Source organism: Phoenix dactylifera, chromosome 12 (assembly GCF_051530095.1).
Source record: "Phoenix dactylifera cultivar Ajwa chromosome 12, Ajwa_hap1_PhDact_Kaust_v1.1, whole genome shotgun sequence".
Taxonomy (NCBI): domain Eukaryota; kingdom Viridiplantae; phylum Streptophyta; class Magnoliopsida; order Arecales; family Arecaceae; genus Phoenix; species Phoenix dactylifera.
The window spans coordinates 21,577,735-21,603,742 of record NC_143201.1 but is presented as its reverse complement, the minus strand read 5'-3'; the positions used below and the strand labels follow the sequence as shown (position 1 = coordinate 21,603,742).

At 42.8% G+C, this 26,008-nt stretch overlaps 2 protein-coding genes across 4 annotated transcripts in view; one reads left to right on the top strand and one right to left on the bottom strand.

The window, feature by feature from the left end:
• Window positions 1-5,699: 5,699 nt before the first annotated feature.
• Window positions 5,700-8,600, bottom strand: LOC103701852 (DELLA protein SLR1). The gene has a single exon (XM_008784059.5). The coding sequence runs from the start codon at window positions 8,003-8,005 to the stop codon at window positions 6,056-6,058; it is 1,950 nt and encodes a 649-aa protein (XP_008782281.3). The 5' UTR covers window positions 8,006-8,600; the 3' UTR covers window positions 5,700-6,055.
• A 10,640-nt stretch (window positions 8,601-19,240) lies between these two features.
• The window catches only part of LOC103701851 (uncharacterized), a 33,477-nt gene continuing 26,709 nt past the window's right edge, over window positions 19,241-26,008 (top strand). The window contains exons 1-5 of one of the 3 annotated variants that reach the window (XM_008784058.4): window positions 19,241-19,604; window positions 21,367-21,457; window positions 21,551-21,635; window positions 21,800-21,884; window positions 24,046-24,115. In XM_008784058.4, coding sequence (XP_008782280.2) covers window positions 19,471-19,604; window positions 21,367-21,457; window positions 21,551-21,635; window positions 21,800-21,884; window positions 24,046-24,115 — 465 coding nt within the window. In that variant the 5' untranslated portion in view covers window positions 19,241-19,470. Of the gene's footprint in view, window positions 19,605-21,366; window positions 21,458-21,550; window positions 21,636-21,786; window positions 21,885-24,045; window positions 24,116-26,008 lie in introns of all 3 variants that reach the window. The other 2 variants (XM_088709062.1, XM_039130113.2) reach the window with 2 other exon arrangements.

Here is a 26,008-nt window from a genome sequence, read left to right as displayed (position 1 = left end):
GGTCATCCAATCCCTGAGCTTTAACATGATGCACCACCTGCAGAGAAACAAAGTGACCAGCCCACTTCAATGTTAGTCCCACATGAGTACCATGTTCTGCTGGGGCATGCAGACTTTTGTTTCGAATCAATTCGCATAATGGATCGATGGCATGCAAGGTTTTCATCGATCTAATATAATTAAATTGGACTATAATGAAGTTGAACCAATTTTTCTGCGAGGTATTATATACGTACTACATTTAACCAAGGGTCCTCGTCCTAGTAGACAAATATGTACCACTATGTACATCTGCCTCCAGGAAGACCAGGTGACTGAGAAATAGACTCAAAAACTGAGTGATCCCATATATGTAGTTACTTGAAGTCCAATGCATGGCCTCTAAACGTCCAATGTCCGATGCACCATTACTTGGCGTTGGGCTTATTAAGTTGGTCCAGTATTTTCCCTTGGATGCTCGGAGATTGAGGGTTCCTAGGTCTCGTAAGCAATTCAGAAAGGAAAGGGAACAATAGAGAAGATTGCTATTCAAGTCAATATGCTGCAAGATGCACGCACCATGCAACCGATCTTTATTCCGTAGAACATATATAAAGTCTGGAGACTTAAATGGTTCACTTTATTAATCCTTATTTACTCCATAACGTACGCACTTCCAACAATTCTTTTAGAGTCTTGAATTATATAAATAGACTCTTAAATATTAACCATGAAGACTCCAACCTAGTGTGCCTAAAGTATTAGGACAATCATAGTTTTGCAGTCACTTTTGGATGGAACCTTCATATCATAACTAGCCAGCCTATACAGGTAAGGGAAGACTATCCTATGTAAATATTATCTAATAAATAATTTGAGCTTCTGTTGACCAATTCATCAATCACTAGCATTTACCAGAGATACAAATAAGTTTATTGTGTTTGCATGTGTGTTCATATGGATGAGCAAAAGCAGCCTCACATATCTTTAATCACAGCCAGTACTTCTGATAGAGGCTCTAAAACAATTGTTTTTTTGTTTGAGTCGATACCTAGGTAGGCATAGGATTGCCTTTGGATAATCTTCTTGACTTTATACGGCTACAGTCTATGTACTATAACTAATTCTTCTTAGCTTCTCATGCTCAAATAAAAGTTTGCAGTGTTCTCTTTTCTCATGGCGTCCTGCCTGCATGGCAAGTTGCGTTCGCGACTACCAAGGCAAGAGTCCTTTTTTTATAAATATGCCATATCGTGACTTCGAAAACCTTTTCCGAGTCCTCATCATTGTGGACCTCGTGATTGCAAGCAAGAGCCCTAAAGCCACAGCTAGGTGAGATCCCTCGATGGTCTTTTCTGTACATGTGAACCATGGCGTCCACATCCTAATCATCTTGTGACATGCCTTCTTCTGAATCATTTCGTTCCTATTTCACTCGCATTTGTTTGACTATAATCTGCCCTTTTCCCACCTTGGCCTCAGGGCATTTATCCAAGATCCAATTCTATTTCATACTCATTGATGCAAACAAAGTTAAAATATGTACTGCAGCTTTGAAGATCATGTATTGATGAAACATGTGTAGTGTCAGCAGCTTCCTCATCCTCCATTCATCCTTCAAGCTGATATATTCTCGCTCCGTGTGGTCCAAACAATGTAAATATAGATTAAGGATCCTCTGTGATACATGATTTGCATCATAGTGTCACGCCCCCGCCTCTGCGGGGCACGTGAGGCACCCAGTGCCCACATGGGGGGGACCGCCGGGCTGCCCTATCAGATATTGTCCGGTTCCAAGGACCGCACGCACGTCGTACGCGCTGCTCAGACCCCTTCCTGATTTTGTTTTCCGTCCAAAACGCATATGCAGAATTTGGAGACACCGGCCTCATATGTCCAAGCTCTGAAATGAGTCTAGCCATGTGGGATTTTTCATTCATCCACCCTCGGACTAAAGTCATTTTCGACTCTGATACCAAATGTCACGTCATTACCTGTGCGAGGCACGTGAGGCACCTAGTGCCTACGTGGGGGCTATATAAGGGGGGAACACGAGGCTCTCCTGCCAGATATTATCCAATTTCGAGCCCCGCACGCACGCATACGCGCCGCTCAGACCCTTTTCGGTTTTGTTTTTTATCCAAAACATGCCTATAGGATTTGAAAACACCCACCTCATATGTTCAGGCTCTGAAACGAGCCTAGCCAATGTGAGATCTTTCATATAGAGCCCGATGCAATGCTCGATGCGGCCATACAACAGGGCATGTTTATGCATCATACACGGCGCAGGTCATCTCTTGACTGCGGCCATCAAAAACTACAGCGAACTGTACGGTGCAAACTGTTCATCGCAAAGGATCCATGCCTATTTATAGTTTTGAATATAAGGGAATATTGCCAAGAAACAGATTGCACTCCTAGCCATGACCAGCCGCCCAATTCAACTTCTTCTGAGCAAAATTTCAGCGTAAACAGGTAAGCGCACCTACTACCAGAAAGCTCCACGACAAACACGGTTACAATTAGTATCACCTAGTGGCCGTATTCTAAATGAATAAGTGAAATCGTTCCAAAAAGTAACTTTGCAATCTCCGTTCCCTTTGGAAATTATGGACTTGTTCTAAAATTACACCCCAATGATTAACACTTTCAAAACAACCAGCCATCAAGAACCAATACCTTAAACAAAACACATCTTAAAGCGTATACATAAACTACGAGGAGAAAGTCAGAAGTTCCGGGAGCAATAAGGGAAAAAAAAACAAGTTAGCTATGTAACTGAATTAAAGACGGCAATTTATAATTCGACCCACGAACGAACCACTTTAAAAAAATTTAAATTTGACATAAACAAATTTGGGTTGTAAATGGGTCAACCCGTCTAAATCTATCTATCAAATTAGTTAGATTTAAGTTTAAACTTTTAATCTGTTTAACCCATTTTGACATGTTTAATAATTAACCTGATCCGTCTAATCCATTTGAAACTTGTTGGCATGTTTAACTCAACCTATTTAATATATTTCATCCATTTAAATTTATTTAATTTATTAAAAATTCGTCTAACTTATTTAATCTGCCTAATTTGTTTAATAAATAAATTAGATCAGATTTAAATTTAAATTTAAATTTATTTAATAAATAAATTAGATATAAATTAATAAATTTTTGATCTAAACGGCATTTAATTCGATCTATATCTGACCGGACCAACTTGATTGCCACCCTAAACCAAATAGCTTTAGCTCAGAGCGACTCATTAAAAAAAGCCCAGAGCATCAGGCCTTCCTCGAATTCCGAGGCCGATGGTGCCGGCTGAATGCGAGACATTCACGTGTCAGAGCTGACACAATTGTAACTTGGCTAGCAAACGCATCTCGCAAATCGACCCATCCATGTGACATTACGTGCTTCATTTATCAACTTAAAGACAATAAACAGCAGCCGGATAAACCATATTAGCACCAAACCCTGCATGAAGCAGCGTTAGCCCAGCAGCCCTCCCGTGAACCCTGATACCTGCACCAATACTGCCATCAAAACCCAGACAAGCACCCACCTTTCCCAATCCCTAAGTAATTAAGAATAAATATCATATGGGTAGGCACCGTGGAATACGTTATGGAGGGAAGTTCTTATTTTGGCATGTTTCTCTGGCCATGGAGATGGAGAGGAAACTCAAAAGTTAAATCTCATAACTTCAAAAAAATTAAATATAAAATAATTAATTATTTGATATGTATTATCTGATCATATAGTATGTTCTGATTAAAAAAAAAAATTAAAAACTATATAATAATTTAACTCGAAGAATATATTGAATCACTGATAGATGTATATTAGATAAGCCTGCAATATATATCAAAAAATTGACAAATTATATCACCACTATGTAGTATGTATTGGTGAATATGATATTATAAAAACTATATATTAATTTGCTTAGAAATATGTATTTGGTTGCTAGATGCTTAATTTGCTAAGTGTGCATCGTCTGATCGTGTATTATATACTAGCGAACATAATGTTTTAGAAATTGTGTATCGATTTATCTAGATGTCTATGTATTGATTTGTTAAATAATTAATTTGTTTAGTGTGTATTATTTAGCTATATAGTATATACTGCAATTTTATTTTTTATTATTTTTAATTATGGAATGGATGACTTTGTTAATAAAAACAATTTATGACTTTTGAATTTTTTTTTAACGTGCAAACTAGAAAAAGACACCATAAAATAGGAAGGCTGCCCACCGACCCATATAATTTTTGTTCATTAATTAATCCCAACACCATCCCCAACAATTGATTACACTCCTAAGTCCCAAGAGCGATTTTGGTCTGCGCGAGAGTGCCGAACAAAAATATGGGGCACAGTTGTCGTATTTCTCTAACGCATCTGAAAAAATTAAAAGTTAAAAATATTTTTTACTCATGGCTCGCAGCGGGTGATTTTCATACTGTCAGAACCGTCGGTGAAAAAATGGGAGGTAGAATGAATTGGTTAGCTTCGTGATTAGAAAAAAATATAATTTTTTTTATTTTTAAAATATATTTTTTACTCATACACATTATATGATTAGATTATACACATCAAGTAAATTAATATATATTTCTAGATAAATCAGTATATAGTTTTCAGAACATGTTATTCATCAATATACAGAATATGACCAGACAATACATACCTAGCAAATCGGTATTCTAGTAACTCAATGTATATCTCCAAACAAATTTATACATAGTTTTCGGAACATTATATTCACGAGTACACACTACATAAACGAATGATCCAATATACACCTCTAAGTAAATCGATACACAATTTTCAAAATATGCTTTTCATCAGAATGTACTATATAGTTAGATGATATACATCAAACAGATTGTTATCTAGCAAGTGATTACATATCTCTAAATAAATTCATACATAATTTCTAAAATATGGTATTCATCAATACTAATATATAATATATAGTTTTCTAACTTTGACTAATTTGCTAAGTATATGCTATTTAGTCATATACCATGTGCGAGTAAACATTATATTCTAAAAATTATATATTAAAATTTTAAAAATATATATTGATATACTAGATGATTAATTTGCTTGTTATATATCATCTTTTTATATATTATGTATCGAGCAAAAAATAAGTTCTAAAAATAATAAAAAATATTATATTTTTTTAATTATAAATTTGATAACCAACATTTAGATTTTTCTAAGGTGGATATTAGAAAAAATACGATAAGATAAGCCCGTATGACTTTTGTTCCGAGAGTTTGTGCGGTGAGAGATGAAGAGGGATGGGGACGCAATCGAGGGGAGTCGCAATCGATTTGACTCCACAAGCTGGGGGTTGCCGCCCGCCCGCCGGCCCTCGCAATTTCCCTATTTAGTGGTGGGTCCAAGGTGTTCCCCCGGTGGGTCCACCCCCATTCCCCCCCTGACAGCCACCTGATCCCGATTGGACAGTTGTGGTCGTGACTCCACTCTCAACTTGTGGGCCCCCGCCACCCTTTTCCATGCTCCTTAGCCTCTCCCTCCGTCGGATAATAATTGTAGGTATTATCTAACAAATCTATGAAAAAAAATGTATACAAAAGAAAGAGAAAGATAGACAGAGAGCCAGTCACCTCACTTTCGACTTAATTGTGCTAAAGGAGGCATATTACCGCACCGTACCATGCTCAGGTTCCACTGTTAAAAGCTTTCTTGTTTTTTAAATAAAAAACACCTCTTCTATTTTATTTAGAAACTAAGGTAGAAGGTACATAGATACACATGATAAAATTCCCAAGAGGATGACAACAACAAACTTAACTAAAAAAGAGAAGAGAGAAGAGAGAAGAGAGGGGAGAGAGAGAGAGAGAGAGACAGGGCCACAGGGGGGAGTCGGGGGCGCGCCCCGAGCCGGGGCTGATCCAGTGATTCAGAGTAACTGCAGCACCATCAATCACCTTGGACCGGTGGACCCACGTGGGGTCAGCGGAAAAGAGAGAGAGAGATAGAAACAGCATCATCAGACGGCCGAGCTTGCTGCCTTCCGATCGAGACGGTCGGTAAGTCAGCGGGAGGCGGAGGGGAGGGCGCCGCCGGCGGCGGGGACGCGCCAGGCAGAGGTGGCGATTAGAGGGCGCGTGTGCCACCCGAGAGTGAGGCATCCCTCTTTTTCTTCGACGCGATAGCCATCGCCGCCGGCGAAGAGGGCAAGGAGCATGCTGGCTTGCTTGAACGCGTTGGACCCAAGGTGGACCGGCTCGAACCCGGCCCGAGTCATCCGTTCACGCCACTGGCCCAGCGTCTCGTGCCGCTCCGTCCGCTCTGTGCCCTCGCACGGCACCACGTTGCAGATCTGGCGGCCGAGATACACCTCCGACATCACCTGATCTTGCTGTCCCCCGCTGGCGCCGACAGCCCCCTCCGCCGCCGCTGCGCCGGCCGTGCCACCTCCCTCCAAAGAGTCGAACATGGTCGAGTAGTAGTGCAGTGCCTCCGTGAACCGCTCCAGGAACGAGCCGGCGTTGTGGTTCGCCTCCTGCTCGACCACCGTCACGATTCTCGGCCGGACCGCCCGGACCGTGCCCAGAACCTTCTCCAGCGCCCCCGGCCGAGCGAGAAGCCGGTGGAGCTCGAAGACCGAGTTCACCGCCACCACTTCCGGCTCCTCGTCCGCGCCGCCGTTGCCGTTGCCGCCAGCCTCCGCCTCGAGCATGCAGGGTTCGAGGTCGGCGAGGCTGTTGGCGACGTAGCCGCGGTACTGGAAATCGACGTGGATGGTTTCCGCGAGCTGGGCGAGCTTCCAGCCCACCTGCTGGAGGGCGTCGGTGTTGTCGGTCTGGGGAGGGCCGATGCCGGTGAGCCGGAGCGACGGCGGGCCGCCGGGGCGGAGGGCAAGGGCTTGCATCAGCGCCGGCCACTGCATCCCTTGCTTCATGCCAAAGTCGATGACGTGGACGCGGCGGCAGCCGGCGAAGGCCTCGAGGATGGCCTGGTTGGCGGTGAAGTGGGCGAACTTGAGGTAGGGGCAGCTCTCGTAGAAGTGCATCTCAAGAATATCGGAGAACGCGGAGTCGAGGGAGCAGTCCTGCTGGGGGTGGACTCGGTAGATCCGACGGGCCAGAGCCTCGGCGAAGTAGCCGGCGACTTTCCGCATCGCGCCGCCCTGGGAGGCGGCGAGCATCGAGATCTGCTTCACCAGCACGTCCGCCGCCTTGAGGTTCTCCTGCTGCACCGCCTCAGCGCAGGCCATCAGCGTGTGCACTAGCCGGATCCCGGCCTCCTGCGAGTCCACCACCACCACGGGCAGCGCCCCCGTGGCAGCCCCCGCCGCCGTGGACGATGCTTCCGTGGCCGCCGGCATCGCGGATCCCATCCCTCCAACGCAAGCTCCAATCCCTCCTCCTCGGGACGAAGACGAGGAAGAAGAGGAAGTCCTCATCCGTTTCCGATCCCTTGCGTTCACCTCCGCCGGCGGCTCCGATCCGTACACGACGCGACCGGGGGCGGCGAGGATGGGCTTGAGGTCGTACTCTGACTGGCGGCGGGGGGTGGGGAAGTCGACGGTGGTGACGGTGGAGCACTCAGCCGGATCAAGTATCGGGGCCGGGACGGGGGCGGCGGGGGGCGGCGGCAGCTCGAACTGGTTATTCTGGTGGTTGGGAATCGGGGAGGAGGGCAGCGGGGGAGGCGGGGTGTTGAGCTCGGAGAGCATGCTCTCGAGCCAGGTGGACAGGTCGGAGGGATTATAGTGGACGGTGTCGGAGGCAAGGTGGGAGAGGAAGGCGTCGTCCTGGGTGGCGCTGCTGCCCATGGCCATCTCCAGCTGCTCGAGCTTCTGGGCGACGTCGGCCATGTCCGACGACCGGACCTTGTATCCGAGCGCGGCCAAAAGCTCGTCCACTCCCCCGTCCTCGTCCTCCATCCCCACCATCTTGCCCTTCCCGCTCGACATCATCCCCGCCGCCGCCGGATACCCGCCGCCGCCGGCGACGCTCTCTTGATGCTCTCTCTTCATCTTTATCTCCCGATTTCTTTCTTCTTCTAGGTGAAATCTATTTATTATCTGGGTTATGGTCTATGGATCTAGGAGGTAGAGGAGATCTGGGATTGGAGGAGGCGGGGAGACTCGTGAGGGGGTCGCGGCCGCCAAGAACCGCCTCGAAGAACAATAACAAGGAAAAGGTGAAGGTATCGGAGAAAAAGAGGGGGGGGGGGGGGGGGAGGGATCCAGAGCCCTATTGGTGGAAGAGGAGGAACGGAAGAAAGGGGGGAATATGGCGGGCATCGATTGATCAGAGAGGCATCTTCAATCTTTACTCTCTCTGTATGTGTGTACGGATTCCTGCTTTCTTTTCGCTCGAACTTCAGCTCCCTCATCAGCCACCATAAATTAAAAGATTAAACAACAAGATAGTACCCGTATAACTTAAAGGGAAAGCAGTGAGGGATGAGGAGGGATGAGGAGGGGAGGTGTGGGCAGTCGTACCACAACCGAAAAATAATAAATAATCCCAAGATTCTCGAGTTGATTTACACCTGGACTTTAACAGTCGCGTAGTAGGCTGATCTCTTCGTACGAAATGTAATGTCGAACCTAACCCTGATGACCATCGCATGTTCTCTTTACACGTCGTCTCCCAAGAACAAAATATTCGTCCGAATTTCCTATTTGGCGAGTAATTTACACACTGGAAGGATGAGAGCGCCGGTAAGTAACCACACAGTGGCAACGGGCACAGAGGTGGGGGAGAGAGCCGCACCCACGCACGTGGGAGGGTGCCCCGCTGTCAATGTCACTACTTGAATTGGGGGCTGGGCCCACGGCCAGCACCACCGCCACCGCAGATCGGGCCCCAAGCCGCTGAGCGGCCGGCAGAGGCGGGATCCCCGTCACGGGATGGCACGCCTGGCTGGACCGGACGCGCGGACCCCACCTCGACGCCGTCTCAACCCCGTTACGGACGGCGGGTGACGGCATCCCGAAACGGCCTCGCCCCACTTTCCCAGCAACAAAATGAAATCCCCATCCACCCTCGTGTCGCCCTCTAACTCCCTTCCTGCCTTTTCTCTTTGCCTTTTCCCAATTAAATTATTTATCCACCCATTTTTTAGAATTATTTATTTGACTAATTTTCTCTTTTTAATGCTTTTATGGGCGCCGTCCGTCCCCATCCCCCGCATTTGCGATGGGCGTGACGTCGTCGGGTGGCAGCCTCCGCTCGCAACAAACGCAACGCCCCCCATAAGTGACAGATCCACGTCGACATCCGCATGTGATCCTCCCACGTGTCCAGATTCCGTTGGCACGTGGTCTCCACCCCACCTTGCAGCCCGTTGGAGCTCCAGGTCCTTCTCACACCACCTCCACTGTTTCCACCATTCGAACTCTTATCCCTTAATTCCTTCTTATCTAACCCCTTTTCAAGCCGATCGCAGTCGATATGACGAATCAACCAATCAAAATTCACCGCAAAGCCTTCGATACGCCGCCTCCATCCCGGCGTTAAATTTATACATTACTATTTACGATTACCGTAGGGATAAAAAAGGCTCGCTTTGAACGCATTCTAGTATCGCTCGCTGGTCGTAACACCTATCGCTAGGCCCGTGGAAAACGAAGACCTTCGATGCAAAGGCCGCTATGGACTCGAGGGTTTTTTTATTTGTCTAGGATGCTGAATATAAGATAAAGAATGTTAGGAAAGTAGACAAGTTGACTGCCTCCATATATGTCTGCCACTTTCTCTTAATGTCAGCCGGCCTTCGGCTTATATTATTTTTCTATGGTCTATTTGAGCTTTCCATGTTTGGCATTTCGATAAGGAAACTGGATTATTTGGTTATCGACAAGGTCCAGCCCAGTGCTCAGTCTATCACGTTCATTCTTAAAACCGTTAGAACAACCGTTATATTATGGGCATTTGTACAATAACAGAGTTTTACGATGGTATATTCATGCAAAATCTAATATTTAGAAGGGTATCCATGTAAAAAATCCTTTCTTTTATATAGAGGATGAAAAAAAAAAACAGTGACAATATTGTCGAGATCTAGAGAGTAATTTACAATAAACAACTAAGGCGATTAATAGGAAATTGAAGGATAAAAATGTAGTGCTGAATTTTGATATAAATAAATTAATATTTACCGCTGCCATCAATATATGATTATTGGATTAAAAACCAAAATAAAGTTTATAGATCGATGGTGTAACTCTTTTGTGAGAGTTCTTTTTTGTTGATGAAGAATTTATTTATGAAATTATTATTTGATATACCGTAGCAGAGGAACTCTTACGATTGAAATCCGAAAAAACTGTCTTCTTTTCCTGCTTAAACATTTAATTCATTCTTTTTTATATTCAAACATGTTTACAACAAAAAACCGCTTTGACTATGAATGCTAGTTAGGACTTGAAAATTTGATAGGAGTATGTGTATGCAAACTAGTAATGCTTGCATAAGCTATGATGAGTATAAAAACACCATCAAGTTATCTATAAAAACACGAATTGTTGGCGTCCAAAATGTATTCTCGTTGCATTACATACTAGGGGAAAAAATAACAAATATACTCTATTTGTTAGCAAGTGTTAGGTGATCACACTTTACATGTTTTAAATTTTCTTTGCAAACAAGAAAAGAAGGGAAGTTATATGAAACAATGGAGAAATTATATGTCTAGCACATAAAGTCATAAATCCTAATAAAAAAACTTTGATCTTCCAAGCGAAATTGCTAACAGTTGAACCCTCTAAGTTAGGTACATGGCCTTTTATTCCTGGCCCGGATTGCTTGCTTTAATGAGGTACAATCAAGATAATTATATTATTTGTTTTTGACATGCCATGGCATTAACAAAAATTGATGTCAAATTATTCATCGCAACGCATATTTAAATCACATTATCAATTTTATTTCTGGAATGTCCCTTCCAAAATCTCTGAATCCGAGGTAGCAGAGTTGGGCTTGAATCAATATTGAAATCGGAATCATAATCCGCATCAGCTGGTGAGGGGATTATACCTCTTAGCTGATTTCGTCTTATAGGGTTGATCAACCGAAGGGGATGAAGGCGCTGTAAGCAGTTCAACTCGACTATCTGGTGATGCGCTCGCATCGATGGAAAAAAATTTTACTATTTTTATAGGGTCTATAAAATTTTCTATTTCATTAAATATATTAGATTTACACCCACATGTATAATAGCGAGAATATATTAAATGGAGAGAAGGAGAAAAAGAACTAAAACTAATATCTACGAACCATGTTGCAGTATTGTCGAGACCTTGCGCTCATCCGATTCATGACATGTCAAAACAGATATTTGGTGCATGCATGTTTCTGTATGTGAGTGAGAGTGTGTTTGTGTGTATGCACGCGCGCGGATGCATATCTGCGACTGTGGGGGTTTATGTGTGTGTATGCATGCACACATGCATGCACATGTGTGTGTGTGTGATGAAAGGCCTTTTTCTTACATGCAGTGCATCTTGAAGTTCATGATAAAGATTAAAAATGATGATATGCGACAATATCAGCCACATTGATGTCTCATTCCCATATCAAGTTTTTCGGTTGAATGCATTCGAAGAATATTGCCTAGAAATTGCTATTTATTATTTAAAAATATAAATTGAAATAAAAAAAATTAATATTTATAAAAAATCTTTCAAAATTTAATTGGTAGAAAATTTGTCTAAATCGAAGGGTGTGATATATATTGTCCTAGGAATATAATTCACCCCTTACATGCAAGTACGCGGCAATCTCATCCTCAAAGTATAATAATCTGGCTCAGTTCGATCTTCTTCTGATGATCGCGAGTGCCAGGAAGTTTTGTCTCGAGAGACCCCTTCAATTGCCCAAAACAGAAATAAGAAGAAGAGATTGGAGGTGAAATTAAAAGGTAGAAACTGTGGAAGTAGAGTCTCTTTTGAACTGTAATAGAGTGTATTATGGAAAGTGGCCATATAAGTATTTCGGATAATTCTAAAGTAGTTTATTTATAGACTTTATGCGATGGTTCAGAAGATACGCGATGTTTTGAAGGCACCGTATCTTTTCGTAAACTAACATTCTTTTTAAAAGAGTAGGTCTCTTCAAAAAGAGGCATCTAAAAAATATAAGTATTCCAAAGCGTTTAAACCAACTAAAATTTAGAGAATAAATAAAAAAATAAATTATTTTTAAATTAAAATTTTAACGAAATGTAGTTACAATCAACTTAGCAGGCAAGTTAGAACAAAACTAAAAGCGGGTGAAAATGCAGAGGCATGGTAACATTATACAATTTATTTTCTTTAGAAAAAGACACAATAAATAGGCACAAGGGTCTAGATGCATTTTAGATTTTATAGATCATATCTAATGATTTTAAATTTTCAATTTACAGCTTTTATATTTAAATTTTCTAATACATTGTAAACAATTTGGAGCAAATTGAGCAAGTCATGCCATAATTTAATAATCAAAGACTCTTGTGGAGTAAAAATAAAAAGCCCAAATCAAAATCCGTCCAACCGTGATATCCATGTATGGTCCAACGAGGAACATCAAGATACTCTTCTCCGCCCTGTCCAGCTTTTCTTACCTTTTTTAAGTTACCTGGGAAGCGAATCAAATGGTTGATGGATTGGCAAACACGTTATGTATTGATCAATGTCAACTGGTTTGACGAGAAGAATTTTCTCATGATCTGATTCAGTTCATCCATTTGAGGTGAGGTCCTCACCCCCTGGTACCAAAAAACAAACAAAAAAAAAAAACAAGAAAAAAATCGGAATGGGGTTGAATTTAACAACAGATGTTGGATCCCCACTGGGACTTGCACTCGTGGTCTTCTATGGTGCAACCGTGCAACGGCAAAATACAGTGTCACACGGCAGGCATTGGAACGTGTTTGTTGGCATTATAGCAACAAAGTCATCACCATCCAACTGGGTGGTTCACCTCACTATTTCACGTCCCAGCAAATGAGATGGGCAAATAAATAATTTTTTTTAATGAATATCCTTCTAAATATTGAATTTTGTATGAATACTCTTTCAAAAATGATATTTGCATGTATACCCTCGTAAAACACTTGTTTTGCTATTTTACCTTTTTTTTATCGTTGTTTTTGTATATGTATCATACTATCTAATGTTGTTAAAAAATTAATAGTTTCAAATTAAAATAACTAAAATACTCTTAATAGGTAGATGTGAAAAAAAATAATTATAAAATGATCACGATGGGAGACAAAAAAATAATTTCAAAATTTTATTTTATTTTTAATTAAAATAAATATGGTTTTTATTAATTGGGTTAGAAGAACCGTTATATTAATATTAGGGGTATTTGTAAAAAATAATGTTTTATGATGGTACATAAGTAAATATAAATATTAAGAGGGTATTCACGCAAATTTAAATTTTTAAAAGAATATTTATGCCAAAAAAAAATCTAATAAACAATGTCCATCAAGAAAGTAAAATCATGTATAAATTCTTGATGATACTTTTTTTATTAAAAAAAAACAGACACCCCTGAGGAATAATTTTATATTTCTTCGTTCCAAAAAGAAATTGAAAGTAGCTAGCTTTTCCCTGGAGCCATAAATCCATCAATGAGACTGGAAGTCGACTTGGGGATGGGGATATCCGGCATATCCTATCCAAAGGAGGTGGTAGGCCACTGTCATCATCCATGGATAAGATGCGCATCGAAACTCTTATGTGTCGCCCATCGCTAGTTTTATGCGTCATTCAACGATATAGAACGTGACGGGACGGTGGGTGCGCCACAGTTTTTTTTTTTCTTAAAACAGGTGCTTCATACAGTACGTGTGTGAATACACCCAATAAGATCAAAATACAGTAACTCACGGAGTGCCGATGGCAACTCCCCCTCCCCTGACCAAAGAGCATACCCCGAATGGTGGGCCACGAAGGTAGCTACCCAATCGGCTGCCCCGTTGGCCTCCCTAAATACATGCTTGGCCTGGATGGCCATCCCATCTCTCATCATCGCCACAATATCGCGGATCAAGGGGTGGTCTGTGCCCCCGCCCCTCAACCCCCTCTGAATCCACCCGATGACAGTGGCCGAGTCACCCTCTAACATAATCGAGCTGGCCCGCAGAACAATCCGTGCATGACGAAGACCTGCCCAGGCTGCACGCAGCTCTGCTCCGGGAACCGATGTGTCAAACAACTGGCAGCCACCTGCAGCTACTGCCCTAGCATGCGGGTCCCGTATGACAAAGCCTGCACCGCCACGAGTGCCGCCATCCAAAACTGACCCATCGAAGTTGACCTTGAGGAAGCTCGGGGGTGGAGGCTCCCAGGTGAAAAACACCATCCGAGGAGCTGCCGAAGCAAGAGAGGAGCCCCAGGTGTCCCAAGCTGTCAAAGGTCTGTCCGTAGGTAGGGTGGCCCTGATCTCTGTGGACTGTGCCCGAGCAAGCTCTGCCACAAACCTCGGTGACATCCTACGCTCGCCAAGAGTACGAGTGTTTCTAGCCAACCAAATCTGATATGCTGTGCAAGTCGCTCTGATACCCTCATCGCGAGTTTGTGAACTGGCTAACCACTGTCGTATCACTCCGAGAAACTGTAATCGCGCACTCCGCGCCCCCTGCTGGATCCCAGTCCACTGCCATGTCGCCCTCGCCCATGTACACTGGAAGAGCACATGGTCCACTGACTCCTCAGCTCCACACGTCTCACACTCTGCCGGGACCCCCCAGCCACGCCTGCTCAACTCGGCACTCGTCGGAAGGCGGTCCCAACATATCTTCCATAGGAAGAGAGCTACCCTCGGGTGAAGACCCGACCTCCAAGTCCAGGTGCAGTCCAGCCCCGGGTCGTGCCCCGCCGAAATAATGCGGGAGAGATCTCCTAATCTGACACTGGCCCGGCTCGAGGTGCCCCACACCCTGACGTCCGGCCCCCCACATCCGGGTAACGGGAGGGACCGAATCCTCGCAGCTAGGTGTGCCCCAAACAACAACCTGAGTCTGGCCTCATCCCACTCTGCCCCTCCTGGGACTAGTAGGTCACACACCCGTAGCCCCTCCACTGCCTCGGTGTGAACCATAGTCGGCCAGCAACTCAGGGGAAGGGAGTCCACCCATGAATCGCCGGTCACATCGATACTCCGGCCGTCTCCAATCAAACATCTGGTATGCGCCAATACAGATGGCATGTACCTCCTGATCTCGCGCCACATGAAGGAGACTCGGCGCCCCCTCCCCCCGCCGCCACTGAAACCCCCCGACAATATCTAGCTGCCATCACCTGGCTCCAGAGGCCATGTGGCTCTAACAAGAACCGAGCCGCGTGCCGAGCAAGGAGCGCCTCGCGCCTCACTATGAGGGACTGCACCCCCAAGCCACCCTCGCTGGTAGGAAGGCACACATGCTCCCATGCCACCAGGTGCACTCCGTGACCTCCACCGTATGACCCCCACAAAAAGCTCCGAAGAAGGCGCTCGATCCTCAATAGAATCGTCTTCGGAACCACTGTGTTGGCCATAAGATACACCGGTATGGATCCCAGCACCGCTCTAACCAGTGTTACTCTCCCCATCATGGATAGGGAGGACGCCCTCCATCCCTCCAACCTGCTCTGGACTCGCTGCACCAGACCCGAGCACTCCGCCACCCGTAGCCTACGGCCAGTAATAGGAACACCTAGGTAGGTGAGCGCCCCCTCCTGCTCTGGTATCTGCAGTATCCCTCTGATCTCCTGTCTGACTCTGCTCTCCGTGCTGGGGCTGAAAAAGATGGTGGACTTAAGCAAGTTCACTCTCTGGCCGGACGCCGCGCAATAGTCTGCCACCACCCTGCGGAGAACCCGAGCGTCTGAAGTCCGTGCCCTGGTCAAAAGAAGACAATCATCAGCAAACAGTAAATGAGAGATAGGTCGAACCCCCGGGGCTGGGGTATAAGCCTCCAGCTCCCGGCTAGCGCACACCCTTTCCAAGGACCGAGACAAGATATCAGCACAGATAATAAACAAATAAGGGGATAAGGGACATCCCTGTCGTAATCCTAAGGTGGACTCAAAGAAGGATGACGGTGTGCCGTTGACCAAGATAGAAAATTTTGGCCCACGGACACACCCCATCACCCAATCAATCCACTGCCTCGGAAAACCGTAAGCCTCCAACGCCCGCTGAAGAAACCTCCACCTGATTCTATCATAAGCCCGCTCCATATCCAACTTGACTGCCATTAGGCTGTGCCGCTTCGAAGCTCGCCGAAGATCCCAAAGCATTTCCTGGGCCAACATAACATTGTGAGAAATATTTCTGCCGGCCACAAAAGCCCCCTGCTCCTGGCTAATGATGCCCGGTAAGAGGGGCTTCATTCTACCCACCATAATTCTTGCCACAACCTTGTATAAGGTTGTGCACAAGCTAATAGGATGAAAGTGACAAGGCTCGGTCGCATTCTGACGCTTAGGAATAAGCGTAATGAAGGTAGCCTTCCAGCCCACAGGCATGGCTGCCTGGGTAAAGAAGCACTGAATAGCCTCCACCACCGCTAGTCGGATAATACTCCAGTACTGCCGAAAGAAGAAAGGGGGAAAACCATCAGGTCCAGGAGCCTTGTCCGGAGTCAAGGCCCAGACTGCCTCCTGTACCTCCAGCGCCGACACCGGCCGGATCAAGGCTACACTCTCAGCGTCACGAATACCCACATCCACCCTCAGAGGGCGGTCCCCATCACTGGCCTCCTCATCCGCCGTCCATCTAGTACGGAAAAAGTCGAGTAAGGACTGACGGATGGCAGGCTCGCTCTCTACTTGATGTCCGGACCCATCTCGCAGAGAGTGAATCATGCTCCTCCGTCTCCGTATAACCGTAGTCCGATGGAAGAACCTAGTATTACGATCCCTCTCGCTTACCCACTGCACGCGGGATTTCTGACGCCAGAAAATCTCATGTTGACGTAACAACGAGTGGTGAGTCGCGAGCAGTCCCCGGAGATCAGCCATATCGTCCTCTGGGAGCATACCCCCTAGGTCTTCCTTCCTTTGCAACTCGGCGATCGAGGACTCTACGCCCTCCAATCGCCGGAAAATATTACCCACAACCTCACGGTTCCATCGACGAAGGCGTCTTTTAGTCAACTCGAGTTTGCGTGAGACCCGTTGCATGGGATCGCCATGCACAGGGACCCGCCATGCATCGCGAACAATATCCCAAGACTGGGGATACGACAGCCAAACCTTCTCGAAGCGGAAGGGGCTGTGATGCGTAAGACCCGGTGAGGTGGAGAGTAGCAATGGGCAATGGTCCGAGGCTATCCGAGGCAGGTGGCTGACTCGGCCAGAGGGAAATCGGAGGATCCAATCAGGGGATGCAAAAGCTGCGCCACAGTTTTGGGGGCCACAGGGGAGAGGCGAGTTGGGCGCGGAAAGGTTTCGTGGGCTGGGCCAAATTAAATGCCATCTATCTCTTATTCAGTTGGATTCATGATTAGGATGGACTGGATTAGTTAGACCATGATCAGCGAACATTTTATTTGGCTATCGCAATTTATATCCGGGGCATGCTTTGTTCGCATGCATGTGGACTTGTAGAGGTGAACAACTAGAGTTATATTTTGTGTACCATGCTATCCTCATTGTTTTTGACAGTCCCTTCTATTCCGATATGTGGAATTAAAAGATGTTTGTTTAGTCTGCTTGCAAAGTCCTTTTATAAATCCAGGCTCTATATCTAAATAGCCTTTCTTGGAGGGCTTTTTGTCTGGGGAGAGGGAATGAGGCGAGTACCTTGATTTTGTAAGCCATCGTCCATGAATTTCTTTTCATAAAGAAATATATACACAAAGAATGATGGCCGAGCCCACAGAAAGACTAAACTTTTTCTTAAAGGGAAGATCTTGTAAAGAAACAAGAATGTGTTCGATTGAATCTTGGGTACGGACAAGTATGAAGATGGTCACCTTCTTATTCGGGAGACTCGTAGGCTGGTTATGGAGTTGGACGAGTTTCAGACGACACATGTGTTCCAGAAGACGAACATGGCAGCAGATTGGGTCGCCTTCTATGTTGCGCGGTATTTTGGAGAGATTTTTTGGACGTCTGTAGTAAATTTACCGTCCTCATTATATTTTTTACTTTTCCGTGACTTGGCAGGTTGTACTCACGACAAAGCTATATGAATTGCCATTTTCACAAAAAAAAATATTTATAAAAAAATAAACTCGTATGCTGGATCAATCATTGTGCAACTTTCAAGAAATGCATAAATATGCTTTTATTTTTTATTTAAAAGAAAAAACAAATATTTAGGCCGGTCTAGTTTCTAAAAGAATGGATGCTATTGCATAAGTTGAAAAAAGAAACTACACAAAAGGGTGGGAGCTCCAACAAAAATAGAAGGACAATACGGAACCATTTAACTCATGTAATTTGTTTTAATTTATTATAAATTGAACTAAATTATTTATTTAATAAAATGGTGAGATTCTGATATGAATTTTTTTTGATATGTTTGATAAATAAAACGAATTTGGATTAACAGATCTTTAAACTACTCATATTGTATCCTAATGAAATGATGAGATTTTGATATGAATTTTTGATCCGTTTGATAAATAAATTGAATTTGGGTTGACAGATCTTTTAACTACTCATACGGTATCCGATCTAATCCAATTGTCATCTCTAAGCGTAGAGATATGCATACATCATACAAGTATGTCATCTAATACCAACTCCATTTGATAAGTTGAAAAGGAGAACAGCCGAACAACATGAATGGAACGGCATGCTCATCACTGCGCCGGAATCGCTTGCACCACACGTCATCGACATCCGGCGCGGCCTATTGATTAAGCTTTCAATGCCGGTGATTCGTGCAGGTTGACCTCGAAACTTGCCATCCGGAAACAGTACTCGTCTACTCGCTCTACCTTCCAAAAATACCCTTCCCCTTCTTGCCCGCCTCCCCGCTTGCGCGCCCCTCTCGGACGCGAGTCACTTCCCGTCGCTGGTCTGTCAAAACCTCATTGGTAGAATGGTGGGACCGCCTCGTATTGCTGTTATGAACCATTGAGCCGATCCGAGGCGCGATAATGTCTCGGGGAGCAGCGCTGCAGCAGCCAAAATGCTATCCTCCTCGCGCACACGTCTTCCTGGATGCCGCCACGTAGAGGCACAGCGTCGCTTAACGCCCTCCGCGGGACCACTGGACCTCACAGCGAGACCCGCATCGAAAGCCAGCTCGCGTTGGCGTGAAAGCTAATTCAAGAACCCTCTCTCGAACTGGGTTCTAATGAGTAATGAATAAAAAAAATCCCCATCGCCCAAATACCCTGCGAATACAAGAACAAGAAGAACCGCCCGCCTTCCGTCCGAGAAAGAGGTAGGAGACTCATAGGGAGTGAGAGCGTGAGAGAAGGGAGGGGGAGGAGGAAAGGAAAGGGAAGAGAGGAGAGAAAGCGCTGTGGTGGCGGCGGCGGAGAAGGGGGCAAGAGGCGATGCAACGCCGGAAGGCGGTGACGTGGGGGACGGTGGGGAAATCGGCGCAGGCGGTCGTGGGGCACGGGCTGCTCTTCTGGTTCACTCTCTTCCTCGCCCTCAAGATCGATGGCCGCATCTCCTATTCTTGGTGGTCAGTTCGCCGTCCTCTCCTCCCTTTGTTTCCCCTTCTTAGTCTGTTTCTAATTATTTAGAGCTAGGTTTGTTTTTGGTTGATTTTTCGCGAAAATTTATCTAATTCTTGGAAATTGCGATTTTGAATTGTCATAACCTAGAAAGAAAATCCGCGCTCGGAATTTTCTGATAAAGAAGGGGTATGGGTGGGGCGTAATGGGAATAAGCTTCTTCTTCTTCTTCTTCTTTTTAACGAATATTGTCTCTGATAAATGCCATATGCTTTGTAAACCCTCAATTTAGCGATAGGCCAGCTGGATTGGATGTCTCAGAGCTGAGTTCTTAGCGTTCGTTCTGGTGTTGGTTATAGAAGAATTCTAGGTTCAGGATAAAGAACCTTTAGTGTGTGTTGAGGATGAAGGAATCCATAGCCTCCAGGCCTTATACTATCTGTTTATCGAGTGCAGAACTGTAATCTTGGCATGCCATTAGTTTTTATCAAGGGGCAAATTAATTGCAATGCTATTTTATTTCCCTGCCATGGTTTAAATTGTAACGTCGTAATTCTCCTTTTTGTTTTTTTGACACTATCTTCTCATATTCTATCAAATTTTGTTCCAGGTACTTGCACGTATATTTAGGGCTAGCTTCCTTTTTATTGCCCAAGACTACTTGCATGTGCATGTCCCAAGCTTTTAGCAACATAACTAGCCATGTATTTGGATTTAAAAATTTCCACTCAAGTATCACTAACTGGCTGGGATCATATACACATAAAAATCAGATCTTCACTCCGGAAGTCCATTTCATTTATTTGAAACATCGTCATATCTCTACATTATTTTCTGTTTCGGAGGTCGAGGTAAATATATTGCTTTGAATTATTTTGTGGCCATCAATATATATAGAACCTGCATTACCTTTTCCTTTTCACTTAAATTATATGAATGTATTTTGTTTTGGTGGACCGGTTGTTATACATTGAACATCCAAAGGATTTCTCCATGACCATAATAGTATTCATATTTGCTTTCACCTAGTTCAATGGAGGGCAGCGGTGAGGGTCCATGTGTGGTAGCTACAAAGTTGGTGAAGAAGGATGGCTGCCTAGACATTGCACAGGAGGACCAAGATGAAGAGAAAAGGGAAGGTGGAGGTGGAAGAGAATAGACGAGAAAGAGAAGGATAAAAATTAAAGGACGAAGGAGGATAGGAGGAAGAAGATAAATTGGAGAGGCAATGGAGAGAAAGATAAATTAGGGTTTAAACTAATTAATAAATTATGTTATACATAGATCTTCAAGAATCATATTGGGTGCAGTTTTTGTTGGTACCTTTCTCTAAAATATTAGATGAAGAGGGAGAATCACAAGGGTGTGTTTTTTTTTTTTTGGGGGGGGGGGAGTTATTTATACGGTTCATCATTCCTGGCATCAGCTAACTTTTCCTAAATGCCCCAAGTCTCATACACTATATATTGCATAACCTTATGCTCTACATCAGTTAGGATACTTGTTTGGTACTTAAGTTTAAGTTCTTATCTTTGATAGTGTTGGATACATGGATATCTTTTCTCTTCACATCATTCTGCATGCTAGTGATAGGCATATAATCACCACTTTATTCTGAAAATGCCATACAGACAAACTCAAGAACTATTGAGTAGCATGTCCATCTTACTGCCTATATCACCATGTCCAACATTTGTGGACTGGAAAATATTGAGATTTATTGTTTCTTATTCTTGTTTTACCTTCAATTTGCTGTCTCTAACTATGCAGGATAGTTTTTGTCCCCCTTTGGCTGTTTCATGCTGTTGTTGCGCGTGGAAGGTTCTCCTTACCTGCTCCATCATTACCTCATGATCGTCATGTATGAGTTGTTAACTAGTGCTTCCTTGAAGATGGATTAGTATCCAGAAGTGTATTGTTTATTTGTCTCACAAACTTGTATTGTGCTGTACAGTGGGCACCTTGTCATGCTATTGTTGCGGGACCATTATTAATTGCATTTGAGCTGCTTCTTTGTGTTTATCTCCAGAGCATTAGCGGTAAGTGACATTGACTTGTGATAAATTGAACAGTTAGTAGTCGCATTCAGCATACTAAACCATATGTATTCCAGTTCAAAATATGCAATAGTCATTAGCTTTTTATAAGTTAATTTTCATTCTTTTACCTGTGTCTCATTTTTCATTAAAGGGCTTATATGCAGCTCACACTGACCCAGCTTTTAACCTGAAGATCGTTTTTCTTCCCCTTTTGGCCTTTGAAGTAATTATTCTTGTTGACAACTTCAGGTAAATAATTCCAACTTAATGGGAAACATGTGTTTATATCGATCTTTTATTTACATTTGGAGTTGCACTTCCTTTCAGCCCATTTAATCAGAGCTGCTAAATCACCCCACCAATGTGGTGTCTGTTACGGAGCATAACTCTAATTAAGGCTTCACAAAGGGTAGAACTTTGCAAATAAATATCAACATATGTGAAAGCCCTTCATTCTAACATTCCTAGCACATGTGGTTGTTGGGTAGTGAGGAACCTAGGCCACTGCCTCAAGAAGCATGCACATGCAAATACTTGCATGTTGGGGTGTCAATATATGGCCCAACTCACTGTGGGCTGGGATTGGGTCATGTGGAGCACACTAGCATAGGAATCATGTTAGACAACTTGACCCAAAATTTATACGGGATACGTTATGGCTAAAGCTTTGTCTTGTTTTGGCTCTTGAAAATAGGTGCTACCAAGTATGGGTTGTTGACATGCCCAAATATGTAATTTATAGGCTCAATTGCAGTTGCCTCTGGAAAGAATAGGTTATGGTTAGGGCTTTAGCTAGTTTTGGGTCTTGAGAATTGTACTATTAGCTAAGGATTATTAACATGAAAATAATGTTTTATATATGCTCTAGGGTGAAAGCCTATGGAAACATATGTTTAATTTATCTTTTACCTTTGGGTAATACTTAGTGGCCTAGGTATATAACAAATGAAGTATGCTTATCCTAGCATCATATGATCTGATTTCTAGAATCTTGTGGGACCTTGAATTGCCTATGTTTTTGTGTGGTTCTGTTACGTTATCCCTCAGCTCCGAAAACCCTATCTTGTCCCATCATGGAGCTCTCTGCCCCTTAGTGCATCACGTGATTCTCTGCAGGCTTGTTGATGACCTAAAGGCTACAGCATTGAGAGTGAGCTGTGAACTTGCGATGGTGATAAGAACACTAAGACGACTGGATGACTTCAGCTAGAAAAAACTTGACATAAATTGAGTTTTGATAGAAACTTTTGTTTTCTATAATTTTATTTGCTATATTTTCTTCAGAATATATATTTTTATTCCCTTGTTATTTCCTTAGCTGTTGCATTGATACTGCTTTTCCTCTTACAGTTTTTGAGGCTTAAGATGGTCAGATTGACTCAAAGGGTTAGGTGGGATTGGGTACTAAATTTGTGGTTTGAGTGGTTGGGTTGGGTTATGAAAAGGCCTTTTAGTGAGCATGGGCAGGGAGTTTTGATTAAATAATGCGCTCAGGTCGCTCAGGTCCCACCAGACCCGACACACCATGTAGCTATAGACAGGTGTGCCTGTCTTTTTGAGTGTCCCATATAAATGCCTACATTATCTACCAAAAAGGGGAAAAAGGGGTGGGTTCAGATCTAGACCAAGACTTTTCTTGTTGGTTTAAATTGTTGTCCTGACCCGACCAAGTGGGAGCCCAACTACTGCATGCATACACACGATGGATGAAGATTAAAGATTAACCTTGTTGGTCTAAATTGTTGACCTTACCAGACCCATTGGCAGCTCAACTTCTGCATGCATACACACCATGAATATGAGAGAGAGGTTACTTTAAGCAAAATCACCAGAAGATAAACACTTTACATCAGTTAATATGATTAAATCTCAATACCTTTAGGTATAGACTTAACTAATTTGTTCGTCGTCAATTACAAAATTTCCATAACTCTAAGAGCTGTCTGTTTGGTATCCATATCTGCTGGATAAAAGTAGTTATGGATATGCATATTACCAGTATCTGAGCATATCCAATATATTTCCAGCCTGACTTAAACTTGACAAGAAAGGATAAGGTATAGATGCTATTTTTGAGAAACTGCATGGTTTCCAATTGAAATTTTGTTTATAGAGAGTACCTTAGGATAAAGGACATCTGTTCTGAAGCTTAAACAACCAATAATCAACATGAAAATGACACCAGGAAGCTAAAAACTTGTTCTAAAGCAAATTAGAAGTATCCTATGGCATTACAGTCCTGCAAGCAGTTAGCCATTTAAGAGCAGTTTCTCCACCGAAAACTGTCCTAATTTTCTATCATGAACCTAAAATTCTTGTACCCAATTAAGACATGCTAATTCTTTTCTCCTTTTTAATTATTAGTTGGTTTTCTCCTTTGTTCTGAAATTTTCTTTTACCCCATATACAGAATGTGTAGGGCTTTAATGCCAGGAGATGAAGAAAGCATGAGTGACGAAGCCATATGGGAGACACTTCCTGTAAGTTAACTTGGCTGTTAACATGGATAAACATGTCATGATGATGCCTTTTTATATAGGTAGTTTGTTGATGCCATGAGTTCTCCTTGCTCATTTTATCAGTTGTTTCTTTGCTTCTTTTAATGCTTTTGTTTAGAAGTAATGTTTATAAAATTCTAATGTGCAGTCTAATTTAAGGTATACATCTTCATACTCGTGATCTTTTCTTGGTTTAAATTCTTGGCCTTGACCTCATATGATTTAATTGTTGAATTGATTTGGCTTGGTTTATAAGCATCTTAGTTTTTAAGGTAGATAGACGTTCTTGATGCTTCATAGTTCTTTTTACTTATTCTAAAATATTGAATTTTAGTGTATGGAGCCTATTAGGGACTAAGAAGCAGTTTGAAAACCATATGCTTAATAAAAAAATATGACATGTTCCAAACTTATACTTTTGAGAGGTCTAAAATCTAACAATGAAACAGATTTTTTGATGCTGCAATCCCGTGTCAATTAGCATTTTCATTGCTATGCAGTTATATGCTGTGGATCCAGTCAAGTTGCTCCATTGTTGTGTATCTCACTTGCCATTTTGGCATTTCCGAACTTTTTTTTTTTGTTTCAGATTTTATTTTATGAGTATATCGTAGAAGGATATGGGAGTTAAGATGGGAAAGGAAAGGAAAATTCAGATTTGTTATTGATGAGTTTCATCATGATTATTTTATCTTTTAATACCATTATAACAATGTTTTAAGCTTGTTATCACTTGGTTGATCCTACAAAACAAAGTACAAACAATCAGATCATAAAGCCATTTCCCTTTGATCTCTCTTTCTCACTAGCTGCATCATTCTTTACCATTACATACCTTCATTCACTTATTCCTTGTTACTTTTAATATTCTTGACTTTCTTTATTCAATAAGTTTTATTTTCTTCTTTGTTTCCTATTTTCTTATCATTCATGCATCGTGATCCTTGTTTTTCCATTTGTTTGCTAGCTTATACCTACCAAAAAGCCTCTAAAAAGAAGATGCATCATTGTCTGTCACCTCGATTTTGATGCACTTAATATCTCAATCCATTATAATTATCCATAGATTTCCTATTTCTTCGAAATGGCAGCTCATCGCGGGAGATTAGAAGAAGTTAAATTAGACACAGGACAGATTTTGATGAGCACATAAGAATTTAACATAAAGATTGAAAATGACAAGTGATAAAAAATAATATTAGATGGTAGAGTCTGTAAATCATGACTTCTGTATCACCAAGTTATGTAATTTAACCAAGCAATTCATATATATGTACATAGGCTAATCTATGCCTGCCATAAATTAAAAAAGAGCTTTTTTAATGAGATATTTACATTGTGTACCAACCCTAAAGTTTAGAAGTATCATTTTCATTTATACAAATTTTAAATCTGAAAACTGTGAAGAAACCTAAAGTAATTTGTTAAATCAATTCTAATGCTTCTGAAGAAATGACCCAACCAAATGTACATGGTGATATAGTTAAAAAACATTATATTATGCCAACAACTTTGAAGAGGCAGACTATCAGTATGCAGATAATGTATATTATATGGTCATCTCTTGTCCTTTTGTATTTAATATTCTACTTCCAAAAAATTTTCTGCATGTATTTTGTTATATCTAAAATCCAAGAAAGTATGAGAGTAGACGTTCTATTGGTGTATTATACATGTCTATATTAATTCACAAGCATCTCTGATTCACCAGTTTTGGTACTTTTGATTGGAGAAGTTGCATACCTTTTTATTCTGTTGTTGGATAAACCTTGGGTATTAAAAGTAGTTTATATAATGATTTTTTTACCTTAATCATTACCATATGACTCCTAGTCTCCTACATTTCCTATAGAATTACAATTCTTGTACTCATTG